General features: G+C 50.8%; 1 protein-coding gene across 3 annotated transcripts; it reads right to left on the bottom strand.

Moving 5' to 3' along the window:
• Nucleotides 1–1599: 1599 nt before the first annotated feature.
• Nucleotides 1600–13844, bottom strand: VWA1 (von Willebrand factor A domain containing 1). Of its 3 annotated transcripts, XM_010195564.2 has the most exons (6): nt 13232–13844; nt 8081–8644; nt 4198–4476; nt 3180–3452; nt 2635–2904; nt 1600–1997 (listed from the first exon to the last, which is right to left on the bottom strand). In XM_010195564.2, the coding sequence occupies exons 1-6, from the start codon at nt 13302–13304 to the stop codon at nt 1939–1941; spliced, it is 1518 nt and encodes a 505-aa protein (XP_010193866.2). In that variant the 5' UTR covers nt 13305–13844; the 3' UTR covers nt 1600–1938. The 3 variants fall into 3 exon arrangements, with proteins under 3 accessions (XP_010193866.2, XP_061868897.1, XP_061868898.1); XM_062012913.1 differs by lacking the exon at nt 2635–2904; XM_062012914.1 differs by lacking the exon at nt 1600–1997 and having other exon boundaries at nt 2782–2902.
• Nucleotides 13845–14628: the final 784 nt, after the last annotated feature.

Here is a 14628-nt window from a genome sequence, read left to right as displayed (position 1 = left end):
GAACACTGACCACTCCCAGGAGTTAATGACTGACTCACCTCCCTTCTCTCCCACCCTCCTGTACATGAAACAGCACAAGCAAACGCTCCACAAACCCAGAGATGGCAAATCCAGCACTGAGGAGACAAAATCAGTGGCAGGGTTCCTCCCTGCCCTGAAAGGAGCTGTTTTAAGTCCACAAGCAGAGCTCATGGAAGGTTTGCAGGACAGATGCTGCACAGGGGCTCTCCAACATCCAGCACAGCTTAAAACCAGTTCCACGTGTAGGACAAGCGAGCGATACACTTAGAGCAAGCGTTACTGAGGGAAGGTGTTCCCACTGCTGCTGGGGTTTGCTGTCAGGGAAGGATATACATTACAGCCCTAAGCCCTGAATTTTGGAACTGTGCTGCTTTGGCACTAGGTGTTGAAATCATCTCATCTTTTCCAGCTCCCCTTTCCAAAGAGCAGCTTCAGTGGCAGCAAATTCAAGCCTGGGGGCAAAGGGAAAGAATCAGACTTACTCTCCTCCACTAAAAACCTAGTTATTAAGTGTAACTCAAGCTTAGCACTGGGCAGAAGCTCAGGCCAGGACACTGTGCTAAGGGGTTTTTCAGAGTGCAGAGGATAGAGCATGGAGACTTACTGCCAGTCATTAGTCACAGCACAGCCTAATTCATCTCCATATAGCTGCTTTGATAGCAGGACTGGCATCAGGCTTGGTGAAGCTGATTGCAGGTATGCCTCTAACTCAGTGGTCATGCCCCAGGCAGTACTGTGCTGCTGTTTGAAGGTGTGTGTTTGGATGAGGAACAGAAGTAACTGCTATAGGTGGCATTACTGTCTGGCTCTTCTTGCCTCAGTGCTGCCTCTTGAGCTCAGCTGAGGATTCTGGAGTGACCTGCTAGGGAAGCAAATTCCCAAGTCAAGAGTTTCTGGTGCTCTCAGAGTGATTTTAAATCCCAAAGCAAATGATTTGGGGGCAGGAGCTGTATGTCACTGCAGCAGATGAATTTAATACCAGTGCCAGAGGGAGAGTGGGACAGTTCTGATGAGACTCAAGAGTGCAGCAGGCAGACAGGGAGCAAACTCCCCTGCTCAAACACTCTGACACTGTGCATCAGCCCTGGCTTGGCATGGCTCTATCATTCTGTTTCTCAGAGTTCACCAACCAAGCTCTGCCATAAACCAAAGACCATCTGGGAACATTAAACTGTCGCCACACTTTAGAAAAAAAAGCAGGATGAGATTTTCCTGTGTGTCTCCTTGTCCTGGCCAAAGGTCAAGTCTGTTAACAACCTCTCAGAAACGCTGCTGGTTTGACCTGGTCTCCTCCAATACTGTACATTTCTTTCTGTACTATGTGATTCTTCTTTCTCCTAATGCTTTTCCCTTCCATCCTTGAGACACTATACTTCTGGGATGCCTAATTTGAGCTACCTGTTGAGTACACTGGATGAGATGGAGGGAAGCTGCTCTTTGTCAAGTGTCAGTTGCCATGGCTGTTGACAGCAGGAATGGATTTGGACAGATGTAATGTTTCTCTGAATGCAGGTGCCCAGAGGCAGAGGCCAGGGCAGCAAACAGCTGAGTCTTGAACATTCTCATAAGCTGCAAAGATAGAACTGTATCAACATTTAATAAATAGAGACCAGGCAGTGAGCAAGCAATAGTGAGGAATCATCACTTGGCCTTTTGTTTGGTATTTGTCAGGAGTAATTGTATAAAAGAGGGCACAGATTTGGGATCTATTTGTTGGACTGGTTGTTCCATCCAGCCAAGCCAAACTTCTAAACTTTGGGAGGACTTAGCTGAGAAGAGTGTTTGAGCTTGACAACCAGGAGAGCCCAACAGAGGCTACAGGCTAGGAGATGATCTTTGAGCTTTCCAGTTTCCTCCCCTGACCCCTCCTTTTTGTCCAAGTCTTTGTCCAAGCAAGACTCCTTGCTCTGCTGGGAATCAGTTCATTCCAGAGTCTGTCATGCTCTGTCTGTGCTTATATCCTCGAGCCTCTGTAGCTGTGAACACAAGAAGTATAGTGTCAGCTTTATCCACCCATTCCCCAAGTTTGACTGAGCCAGAGATCTCACCCCTGTGGTCATCTCCACTATCCCTCCAGCCCCTTGCTGCACAAAGGGCTGTGCTTCTGCACTGCTGCTCTTTAGCTCTTACTTCCCTTCAGCCCATCAAGGATCCTTTTGCATTACATGACAGTAAGTGGCTTCAGGGTAGTGGCAGAAGGAGAGCAGATGTGCTTAGTTGAATAGTCAGCTTGACCCTGCTACGTTGGAAAGGTAGCCAAGAGATCAAATGACTTTTGCACAGCACTTCCAATGCCCATGCCAGCTTTTAGCAGCCCTCCCACCCTTGTTATCCCAAAGCTGTTTCAGGGCTGTCTGCACTGTACATTCTTTCCTGCCCACAAATACAAAGCCACTAGGAGGAGCCTTGCTCTTAAAAACGGGGACAGAGCCCATCTTTGGACAGTGCCTTTTGTGCTGTGAGCTGTGGTGAAGCCCGATGGGCATAGCCATGAGCACACAGTACTGCAGCCATAAGAGCACCTCTCTGTTGGATCTGTAGCACCTCAGTGCCCTTCTGGACACTTTCCCTTGACTAAAGTGCCCCAGGACTGTGCCTTGCACCCCAGCTGACCTGGCTGCATGTGCACCATGCGGCACAGCCCTTTGCCTGGCTGCTTCTTGTACAGGGGCTTCACACACACTTTGTTGGTGGAGCCCGAGGGCAGGTCTGTGAGCAGCACGCTGTGGATCTGTGGTGAGACGCTCAGGACAGAGGAAGGGCCAGTTTGCCTCCTGCATCTGACCCTGTAGCCAAGGACCTTCCCATCCGCAGCATCCCAGGAGGCTTTCAGGGTGTTGGGACCCATGTCTTCAAAGCGAAGGTGCCTCACTTTGGAGCCCTCTAGAGAGAGAAGATTCCCATTACTGTGGGCTGTGTGTTTGGAATGGTCTTTACCACCTGGCTCTTCTTCCAGTTCTGTGCCTTATTGAGCTGCCACATCTTTATGGCAGATCATGTGCTGTTCATCAGAAGCTGCAGCTTTCCCCTTCCCTCATCCCTCCCCAGTGACTGGGCTGAGTTCTCTGGCTTCACCTAGAGGTGATCCATGCAAACAGGCACATCACAGCCTCCCTGTGCCCAGACAGTTTCCTACCAGCAGAGTGCTGCTCACTCACCTTCCAGAGTGCATGCTTTAGCTGACAGGGATTTCTCCTTCCCTGATCTGTAGATGGCAGTCACGGTCACTAGGTAGGTTGTGTTGGGTGCCAGATTCTCCACCACAGTGCTGTTGTGCTTGCCATCCACCTCCAGCAGCTTCACTGAGTTCCCAGGGAGTGGTCCATACAGGATCTGGTAGCCAATCACACTGTCCAGTGTAGGAGCCCAACTAACATGGAAGCTGCGTGGTGCAGACTCTGAGATTAGAACCTGAGTTGGGCTTATTTCCTCTGAAACCAATGGGAAGAGATGTGAATGAGAGTGTGATTCAGGCATAATTGACCTGAACCATATTTAGTTTCTAGCAGGTGGAAGAAAACCCAACTAGTGGATCCAAGCCAGCACAACCCAGCTCAGCACTAAGAACATGGTTTCTCTACCTGTGCAGCATAGAGTGGGCAAAACTACGCAGTCAAAACTGTTCTTGCTGGAGAAGCAGCATGCACCTGCTTGAAGAACATGGCTCTTGAAGAGCATTACTCTTCATTACCTGCAGCCTCAGGTAGAAGAAAAGGATCTTGTTCCCAGAGCAGCTGCTCAGGCTGTGAATGTCACAGTTCCTTTGGCAATAGCCCACACAAGGCAGCGCTGCTTCTGCCTGATCATCACTCTGGGATTGTGAGCATGTGCAGCAGCCTGTGCCTTATCCCCAGTGGGCCCCTACACCTCAGCCCTGTTCAACACTTGCAAGCTGCAGCTCCTGCCTTCTCCCAGGGCAGTGGGCTCTGTTTTCCTCCAGATTCATAGCTTTGTAAGCTTGTAAGATCATCCCATGACCATCAGACTCAGTCTCCTTGTTCTGGACAATCCAGAACATCTCTATAAAGATTAAAGAGCTGCCAGCAGAGTGACAGAATAAAGAAGCTCATTATGTTTTGTCCTGATCCAGACCAGGAGGCTGTGGGATGCAGAACAAGGGCTGTCCTGTGCCCAGGGGAGACTTTCCCTCCTTGGTCACAACCACACACATTTTACCTGCCAGTGTAGTAACCCTTGTTGTCTGGGGAGCGAAGTAGTGGACATTGGATTCAGGAATGAGTGCCACCTCATAAGTAGTTTCTGGTGCAAGGTTGCTTAGCATGAGGCTAGTGTGAGCTCCAGACACTTGCATTGTCCTCTTCCTTGCTAGATCATCTGTTGGGGCATACTCCAGGGTGTAGTAGCCAGTTTCTTGGGAGAGGAGTTTGGGCCACGTCAGATGGAAACTGCTTGAGGTGATGTCTACTGCATGGAGCTGGTTTGCTTGGATAACATCTGGAAGAGAAAGGGTAGCAAGAAATCACTGCTGACATGAATACACAGAACATGGCACATCTAAAACCCAGGCCCTCCTGCATGGGAGATGCAGCCCTCAACAACACTGAAGGCAGCTGAAATCACCCAAGTGTAACCAAACCCCTTCAATGCAATTCAGTGAGCCAGGCCCAGTCTGGGGGGCTTCAGGAGCACAAACCAGAATTCCTGAAGCCAAGCATAAAGCTAGAAAAAAAGAGTAAGAAACTGAGACAACTGAGACAGCAATATCTGTGTTTTCACAGAAGACCCTTTGAACAGAGCTGGCAAAGCCAATGCATAGGTTCCAATGCCACGAGATGGCATTTTGGCTGAAGCAGTTGCTTCAGCTGCAGAACACTCCTGCACCTTGCCTTCTAGGCACCTCCAGCCACACATCAGTTTGCCACAGCCTCCGAGTTGCTCTGTGAAGCCTCACTTCTCCCTCTTCGCTCTCTGTGCCTTGTCCTCCCTGCTAAGGCCAAATGACACAGCAAGAACCACGTCCCTGGACATCCAAGCCTGTCTCATGCCACCAGAAATTATTCTGGAGTGGTCCAGCAAGTTCTGGGCAGCTGCTGCTGTGTGGGAGTTGCTGTGCCTGGCCCAAAAGCGAGCTTCCCACACTCAGCAAGACATGCCCACATACCCAACACAGCTGGCACTGCCTATGGCAAAGCTGGAGGCAGCATTTGAGCATCCAGGTTCTGAAACTCCTACAGCCAGTTCATCACAAGATCCCTTGGAAAGTCCCCTACTAGTGAAACCAAGCCACTAGAGTTTGTCATGTGCATGAGGCAGCTCAGTGTGAAGAAATGCATTCCTCCCTGCTCTCTGCCTGTACCCAGTGGCCAGGGGCAGCAACCAGGGACTGCCCAGCATTTGCTGAGCCAGCTGCATTCATCCCAGCTGAAGTCACTCCCTGCAGGCTTTTCACAGAGCTCCATTGTTTTGTGACATTCAACATTCAGACCCGCTCTTGTGCTCTTTCTCTCCTCTCCCCTCCCTGCACAGAGGCTTCTCTTGGAGGCTCATGCTACCTTTGAATTCTAGACCCCAAATGCCACACAAATACCTCTTCTGACACTGCATTTCCCACAGCTTCCTCTCCTACTTGACCTTTCCAGCATGCACAGCCCCCTGAGCCCATCTTGGGCAGATATTCACTGTTCTCTGGTCTTCCAGAGGGGTGGAAAGACACAGGACTTTGTTTCTAGCTCCAGGGAAGTAGCACACAAGGATAAAGATGCAGGTTTTTTCCCCCAAAACCAGGATTTTCCAAAGCACTCTCAGCCTTGAAGTGCTCTGCACAGTGTCCTGAAACCCCTCCTTAAACACCTCCCAGGGTACTGTCTGTAGCTCTCATCAGCTGCTCATTACAGAGGTAAAGGGAAGCACAAAAGTCTGCCCAGACCTGCAAGAAAATGGGAGGTAGCTTTGCAACCTCAGACTTGTCCACAGAGACCATTGTGTTGGAGTATGGATGGAACAAGTGTGAAACACCCCATTGTGGGACAGGAGGTGGAGGGAGGAGAGCAGCTCTTAACAAAGCTTGTTTGTGCTCTACAAAAGGCTTTTAAAAACCAGTAGCAAGGGCTGAAGGTAAGATAGCAGTGATAATAAAACCAGTCTGAGCCAGAGCTGGAAAGGCCCCATTTCTGCCTGCCAAGGATCCTGTCTGCTCTGCCAGGGGCCAGAGGCAGGAAGGATGCTGATGATGTGTGGCTTTATGAAGGCTAATTCAAGTGATGTTACCAATGTCTGGTACTTTGCATAAAGCAGCAGCCCCTGGATTCATGTGGGAACCTCACCCACCATTAACATCTCAGACTAACAGCTTTTAGAGCACAGGACACTGCCCTCAGGCACAACAAGGGATGTTAACCTTTGCAGATCTTAGCATCTTCAAGACAACCTTGTGCTGCAAGGGTTTGCAGGTGATTTCTTGTTTTCTGATGCTATTTGATACCACCTGGATTCAGGAGGTACTAGAAGCTAAAACAGCCACTTGAAATAAAGCAACTGGAGGTCTGTGTGGTGTCTGGTACAGTGGAAGGGCTGCTGGTACTGCCCCATACTCATCCAGGAGAGGGGTGAATGATGTGGTACAGGATAGTCCCTGTGTGTGATCTGTGAAATGATGGTTGGAAATGGAAAGAAATTGCTCTATGTGGAAAGGGTGTTACTTGGACAGTCCAAAGGCAGCTCTAACCAACCCAAACAGCAGAAGCCAAGTGAGGAACTGAACCAGGATTTCCAATGGAGAGACAATCTCCAGAAAATGAATGGAAAGTCTGCAAAGTCATAGTTTCTAGTAACCCACTCAGCCTGCCAAACAAACCCAGAGGCATCTGGGAGGCTGAGGCAAAACCCCTGCTTTGCAATCACAGGCACTGTCACCATTGTGGCAGTCAGAAGCTGCAGAAAGAACGAGCACTGTGCAGGGCAGCATGCAGACCAGCATGAGACATTCCTCTTGGCTTCCAACTGCCTGTCTCGTGGCCCAGGTTGTGACTTTGGGTCTCCTCTGACTAATTCCTTGTTGCTTTAAAAATGAAGAAAGGATAGCTGAAGAATCCAATGTGTTCTCTGCTCCTGCTCTCTGCACAGCAACCACCACAACCACGCTAGCAACGAGGCAGCACTTGGCCTGCTGAGCCTAACAAGTTAAGGCTGGGATTTGCTCCCAAGCCTGTGCTCTTCCAAGGGCTGTGCTGGCCAAGTCTGGCTAGAGAGAGCATGTTACAACAGAAGATATATGGAACAAACCCATTCCTTTTCTACACTCTTCATGCTGACAGCAATCTCCATCCTTAATTGCTCTTTGTAAGAGAACAACTGCCAGCCACTGGAATGCAGGAGTTGGATATCTCTATACACACACCATCATGTGCAGCCACAAAGTCAGATATACCCAAGACAAGAGTTTAAAGGAGCTGGTGAACCCAAGTTCTTCCTAGGCATATATATCCCATTTGTGTATGCAGTGTGTTGACACTTTTGTGCCCTCCACTTTCCTCAGATGACACAGCCAGACAGTATTTTAGAGAGGGAAAAGAAGTCTCCCTGACTATGAAACTGAAGTTGAAGGGGCTTGGGCAGCTTGCTCTCAGTCAGCCTCTTGCTGCAGTGACATCCTTGCCTGCTCAGGAAGCCTTTGTTGAACAATTAACCTATGCAGGTGGGGATGTTTTCATGCTATGAATGGTGGGGATGTCTGACCTGCAGGATTCATTACAAAGTCTGGGGGGTTTCTGAGGAGTCCAGGTAACAGTGCTGCCTGAGCACCTTTCCTTAACAACTCAGCAACTCCTTACAAACAGGTTCATCTCTCACAGATCTGCACTTGTCCCAGTGTTTCACAGGACCTTCCCAGATTGCCTAAAAGCCTTGCTTCATGCTTGGACCTGCAGCATTATGGACACAGCACCTCAGCCACGGGGGGCAGCAGCTGTGGGTCAGGCAGACCATTGCTCCAGGGAACCATCGCTCTTTTCCTCGCCCTGCCTGCCCTGCAGAGCCAGGCACTAGCTCACATCCAGCCCTGCTGCGAACTCCCAGTGACCACAGCCCAACCCCACCGTACCTAGGATGGCATCTCGAAGCTCCTTGGTGATGATGGGCAGGTCATCAACATCCACAAAGTGCAGGTGCTTGTCGGGAGGCGGGCTGGCAGCAGCAGACAGCTGCAGGTAGTTGCCGCGGCCGGTGCTGACAATGAAGACCGTCACTCCCATGTCTTTCAGGAGCTGCATGGGTTCAGAGATGTCATCAGAGGAGAAACCATCTGTCACCCAAACCAGTACCTTGGGCACATCTGGCCTGGCACCAGCTTGGTTACTGAAGAGCTTGTCCCTGGCATAGGAGAGGGCTGAGCCCGTGTTGGTGTCGCCCATCAGCTGCCGGGTGTCGCGGATGGCCTGCCGCAGCGCCGCCCCGGACGGGTGCCGGTCGAAGGGGAACTCCATGGTGGGCACCGTGCTGATGTGGATGATGCTGGCCTGGACACCTTTAGGGCCAAAGGTGAAAGGTTGCACGAGGTCCCACATGAATTCTTTGACCTTGGAGAACTCATAGTAGGAGACGCTGCCAGAGCTGTCCAGCAAGAAGAGGAGGTCACCCTCTGAATTGGCAACGGATGGCTGGGGACCTGCAGTGGGAAGGGAGAGCTGCATCAGTGGAACGGTGGGAAGCCATACCTGCACAGGCATCTGCTGGGACAGCTTGGCTAGCATGTGCCAGGCCTCAGAGATCAATGAGAATTTTGCTGGGTGGAGGCCTCAGGATTTACCCCTTTTTATTATTCCTCACATCTAGTGTGAGAGCTCCCAGAAAGAGACAGGAGCTCAGGGACAGGAACCAGGGGAGAGCTGAAAGTACAACCCACAAGTCCTGGATCCTGCTCTCACTGCTGCAGCAAAAGAATAAATGCCTCTGAGCTCCATCAGCTTGCACTGACACCTCTTGTTACACAACACCAGGCTGATCTGCTCCAGGCTGGAGGTGGACACGTTCCAGGAGCTGGGAACATTCCTCACCAGCCTGTCAGCCATACCTCATGCCAGGGAGGAGTCTCTGCCATCCAGAGCTGCTGCCCAGGGATAATGTGCAGCAGTTCCAGAGAAAGAATCCAACTGCCAGTCACAAGAATGAGAGCAACTGCCAAGCTCAGGAGCAACTTCTGGACGTAAGCCAGCTGAAGAGGTTTGTCCCATTTTATGACAATGGCAGGGTCTGGGAGAAAAAAAATGATCTGTATTTGGAAAAGAATGAAATGATAGAGAAACTTGATGAGAAAAGCTGCTGGCTCTGCTCTCCCAGGAGAGTGGCTGATTCTCAGAACTGAGACTGGCAGAAAGCTCCCTGGTTTATACCACTGTAGGCAGCAAAGTCTGGAGTGGAGGGACTCCTCCCTAAGCTGGGTGTTTTTCAAAGCTAGGCTCATTTAATGTTTTCTTGCTCTTCTGAACACACATGGATCTCCTTTCCCAGACAGGAGCAGCACCTCAAAGGGCCTCTGGGACGAGATGTCTGCAAAAGGGCTGCAGAGACCCATTTGTGCAGGAGAATGCAGAATGTCAGGAAGAACATGCTTCTGAGGCTGTGGCCTGGAGTCCCACTCCATTTGACTCATTTTCTTACCATTTCAATTAAACTGTTGTGTGGAAAGCACAAACATACAGGAGACTCCTCCTTCTCCCACTCAGAGCTTGGGAGATTCACAATAGCTGGGATATCAATGGTGAGTTTGGAACTCTTTTAACCACCACAGTGCAAGAAGGGAGGAAAAAACCTTGGACCAGAGATTCCTCCTGCCCATTTGGGCTCATCTATCAGTGAAGGGATCAGGAAAGTGGGGTGGCCAAGTAATGTGGGCCCTGGAGCACAGATGGACTTGATGCAGCACACAGAGGTTGAGTGCTGGAGCCAAACCCACAAGGCTGTAGAGAGCTGAATGGAAAGGCTCCAGTAAAATTAATTGCTTCAAGGAGACAGCTCATGCAAACACTTCTCCCCCTGCAGAAAGCCATGTTAAGGCAGGCCCAGAGACAGCAAGGAGCCTGGCAGAGATGAACAGGGGTTGATAAAGCCCTTGCTAGGGCACTACTGCAAGAGGCAGACGTGGGATGGCAACATCAAGATGAGGGAAAGGACCAGGGCAGGGGAACAGAGAGGGGGTACAAGGGGCCTATTGCATGTCCTGACAGTGAAACCTAATAACCTGAGCACAGACAAGGTCAAGAACCAGCTGAGGTGGCAGCACAGGAACCACTCTCCTGTAGTGCTGCTGGCTCCAGGCATGCCAGAGAGGTTTTACCAGCAGAAAGGACTGATGAAAACACCCAGACAAAGGATCTCACCACAACGAGTGACTGGACACTCCATCATCCTTCCCTTCAGGTTGAGGTTTTCAGTTCCCTCATCTTTCTTCCTGTCCTTTGTCCTTCATCCAGTATAAACATGCCATCCATGCCAGAGGTGGGGCTGAGATGTGTTGCCAGTAAATCCCTTACGCAAGCAGCTGTGCCTTTCCAGCAGTTCCTTGCTTTGCAGCAAAAGAAGACTGGCTGTTGGGCAAGGTGCCAAAGGAAGGATTTTTTTGACTCCCATCAGGATTCTGAGAGAAGGGGCATCCATTAGCACCTGCCTGCCTCCTGAACTGTCAGCTCTTTTGCTTCTGAAGAGCTGAGGATACAGAGCTGCCGTGCTCTGCTTCAGGCTGGGCAATAGCAGAGGACACCTGGCTGTGTCCTGGTGCCACAGGTCAGTCACTCACAGGAGTGTTTTGAAGAGATCAGTATGGGAGCAGAGTATCACCATGGAGTCACAGTGCTGCCTGTTCAAACACGTGGCTTTTCCAGGAGAAAAGCAGCTGGTCAGACTTGCCTGTCTTACACTGGGATGCTGACAGGAGACATCTGCTTCCAGAGCTCCCTGCGCTCTCAGCTGGGACCTGAGCACATGCCACGTGCCTCATTTACAGGAGACCTGGAACTTACAGAGCATAAAGGATTTAACAGCCAAAAAAAGATCATGTCCTGCCTTTGTTAACTATGCTTGAAATTCCATGTCTTCCCTTCTCTGTTTTACAGTGAGTGGAGCCAGGTTTGGAGGCTGAGGAACACAATCTGTGCTTCCCCGTGACCCCCTGGGATCACAGAGAGAGGCAGGAGGAGAAAGACACCACCTCACTCAGAAAGAGGGATCCCACCAAGCCAGCCAGGAGGTTTTACACTTAAAACCACGTCAGAGAGGCCTGTGCCATGGGACACAGACAGATCACCTGCCTATTTAAGGAGCTGAGCCCCACCAAGCGAAATATTCCTGTGTGACTAAAAGCCCAAACTGCCTGTGCAGGTCCCAGCTCGTCTGTGCCACAGATTACAGGCTGTAGGATGAGAAATGGCTCTTCAGACAAATTCCTCTGGAAGGGAGGACACTGGGTTGCCACCTCTTATGGTTTTTTCAGGAGTTTCACTATCTCTGCTGTCTTCATGGCATTATGTCAGGAACTGAGCCGAGCTCTGGCTCAGTCAGTGCAGGGTCCTCAGCAGTGTGCATAGGATGGGCTGTGTCTATTTTCCCCTTATTACACCCACAGAGATGCCAACATCCCCACCATTCTCTGCTGATGCTAGTCCAGAGGAACCTGGTAATGACAATCTAAGTTTCATTTGTCAAAGCCCAAACCATCAAATGGTCACACTTCACACTGAAGCAACAGAGACCTGAATCCTCCAGAGAGGGAACGCAGCGGAGCTGGTCACACGATGCTCTGCCTTGACTTTGTGCACTAAGTCAACAGCCATTGCTCTGCAAAAGCTAATAACTCCTGAGCATGCAGGAGCACCACTGACCACCCAGTAGCTTCCTCACTTTGTCCACTGCAGCTGAGAATAAAACCCCAATCACTCACGTTCCTTCAAGTCCCTAGGAAACAGAGCTCCGAGCATGCATCTCCACCTCAGTTTCTCTCACTGTCATAGCACAGCACCTCCAGACAAGAGCTAGCCCATGCCCAGGAGCTCTGCCAGGCTGGCTGTTTGCTCAAGGTTGCTTTAGGGAGCATGGGAGAGGAGATTAGGAGGCTCCCACATCAAAGCTGCTGTGGCACGGGCACCTTGCCGAGGCACAGATTCGTTTCCTCTAAGGGCGCTCAGCAGTGGGGAAGCCAAAGTCAGCACATCAATAACACAGCACACACAACGTGGCCTCTGCAGCAAGGCATAGCCCTTCTACAAAGCCATGGCTGGCTTCTTCACATCCTCTGAAGGTCTGAGCTTTGTTTTTGAGCCTGGGCTGAGGAACATACGCTCCCAGGGCAGCAGATACACATGGCAATAGGAATAACTGCTGCCTGTGTGGACCTCGGGCGTTGTGGCGATGCCAGGAGCAGCACCACCACTCCTCAAGTGGGTTGTGTTGCTGAGGGACAGAATCCAGCACCCTGTAAGGGGATCTGAGGAACAGTCTGCTCCCTGCACCAGGAACAGAATCAGACCCCAGCAGGCTGGGCTGCTCTGAGACTGAGGATCTCCTGTCCAGAAGAGGTTCACTTCTCCTTTCACACCACATTACAGGTCCCAGGTGCAGTGAAAACCAGCTGCAGGCAGCAGGAGCCCTGCAACATATTTCTACTTTTGAACACAAGGCAGAACAGAAGCAATTGCATCAGCTTGGGCATGGTGATGTGGGCTGTCTTCTGCCCAGCACCGCAGTGCAGGAACAAGGAATGAGACATTCATCTCCCCCACGTCCCTTTCCTCAACATCAGTTCTGCAAGACTGACCCATAACCACCTTCCCTGAACAGTATCCTAGAGAAAGCACTCAAAGGGGAAATACAATGCTTGAATTGCAGAGGTTAGCAAGTGAACAAGAGCAGTATCAATCACTGCTTTTCCTTCTCTCAATCAGTGTGCCTCGGCACATGGGTAAGTGAGGAGTCAGGACCTCTCCCATGTAAGGGCACTAAATCCTGCAGGTCTCAGGAACAGTTTCCCTTCCACTACTGCAAACAAGAGAATTTTTCTTTACAATACAGCAATTTTACAAAGCTTTTTAAGATTGTTTCGTCCTTGTGCCAGCAAAGTAACACACAAGCACAAGCACACACCTAAAGCAGCAATGCAACTTCAGCTTTTATTCTGAAAAGGTTTTATGAGCAGCTCTAAGGACCAGGAGATATGAAATGGAGGAAAGCAGTAAGGGAACACCTTGCCAGTTCAGCCACTCACCTCTCTCAGGTGTGTTCTGTCCCACAGCAAACTGCAGCCACAGACCAAGAGAAAGCACTGTCTTGGCCAACATTGCAAAGCCTGGTCCTGGGCAAACTACCTTAAATCCAAAAGCTGGGCTCTGTGAAGGCAGATGAAAGGCTTGAGATCAGTCATATTACACACAAGGATCCTCCAGCTCTCAGGGTGTCACTTCTACGCTGCTCATGCCTTGAGATCCAAGTGCTGATGTGTTTTGCTGGGCTGTGGTGGAAGCTCTGGCTTCTGTAGGCAATTTTCCTTCCTCCCCCCCCCCCCTCACTCCTTTTAAAGTCATAAATCCATCTTGACAGGAATAGCTGGAGGAGAGGCACAAACAGCACCCTGCTGCCGTTCCTCTCTCCAGTGAGACTTGCCCCAGGAGTGTGGATTCGATTGCAGGCAGTCTGCCTGCAGCTGGGCTGCTTTGAAAAATAGATCCCTAGAGATAAAACTTTGGCCCTGCAAGACACTGGCAGCAGTCCAGCTACCAGGGGAATAAAAGCACAGCAAAGCTCCCAGAAAGCCAAAGCTGCTCTGCTCTGGAATGAACTAGAAGAAGGAAAAACACGTATAGAGAGGAAAGAAAAAGTAGAAAGGCTGGGGAGTGTGTGCCCTGCCCTGGGAATATTGGCTAATCCTCAGGGAGGAGGCAGGCTGAGCCTTCCCCAGGTCCTAGCGCGCTACCCAGCCTGTGCCTTCCCCTCCACTACCCCAGGGCCAGACCCCAGAGGCTCAAACCAGCCCCATGTCTGGCTGCTTTACCCTGGAGAAGAGCTGGTGCAGAAGTCAAAGCAGCACAGAGCCTGTGGGGAGTGATAGGTGCCGAGGTGGCAGCGCCAGGCGGGCAGGGAAGGGCACGAGGCAGCAAGCCCTGGTGCGGCTGGTCCGTGTGCCCATCGACCGTCCCCCTCCTGTGGGGCGTTAAACACGGGCTCAGATCTGACTTCTGAGTCAGAAAGGGGACTCATGTGCCTGAAGAGAAACCCGTGACAAACATTTTACTGGAAGGAGGGGCAGAAGGGTTTGGCACAGAGCATATGCCACAGACCCCAGGTTCAGCCCTCACTGGCACTCAGCCTCTCCGTTTCCCCTGTACACAAGAGACTCTGCCAGAACAAAATATGGACCAGACCTGGCTCCCCTTCTCATGACTGTCTTGTACATGTATCTGCTTTTGGCTCCTACCCACCAGATAGAGGTGACAATAGTCCCTGTCCCTTTAGGGTTTAACGTGTGCTGCTTCTGGAAGGTACTAGCAGAGAAAAGCTGGAAAGTTACACCCCATTCTGCAGAGATCAATCAGTCTGTATCCCTCTTACCATGGGAGTGACCAACCAGACAGGCTAAAGAGCAGCAAAGGACGAGTGTTTAGAAGC

This window comes from Colius striatus, chromosome 21 (assembly GCF_028858725.1).
Source record: "Colius striatus isolate bColStr4 chromosome 21, bColStr4.1.hap1, whole genome shotgun sequence".
NCBI classification, from domain to species: domain Eukaryota; kingdom Metazoa; phylum Chordata; class Aves; order Coliiformes; family Coliidae; genus Colius; species Colius striatus.
This window is presented reverse-complemented; position numbering and strand designations above follow the sequence as displayed.

Bases quoted from the DNA above. Each gene is read 5' to 3' on its own strand.
- VWA1 (XM_010195564.2), bottom strand. From the start codon at position 13,304: ATGTTGGCCAAGACAGTGCTTTCTCTTGGTCTGTGGCTGCAGTTTGCT. The intron at 8,645-13,231 runs GTGAGTGGCTGA...TTCCCACTGCAG, and splicing joins ACAGAACACACCTGAGAGAG to GTCCCCAGCCATCCGTTGCC. The intron at 4,477-8,080 runs GTACGGTGGGGT...TTTCTCTTCCAG, and splicing joins GCTTCGAGATGCCATCCTAG to ATGTTATCCAAGCAAACCAG.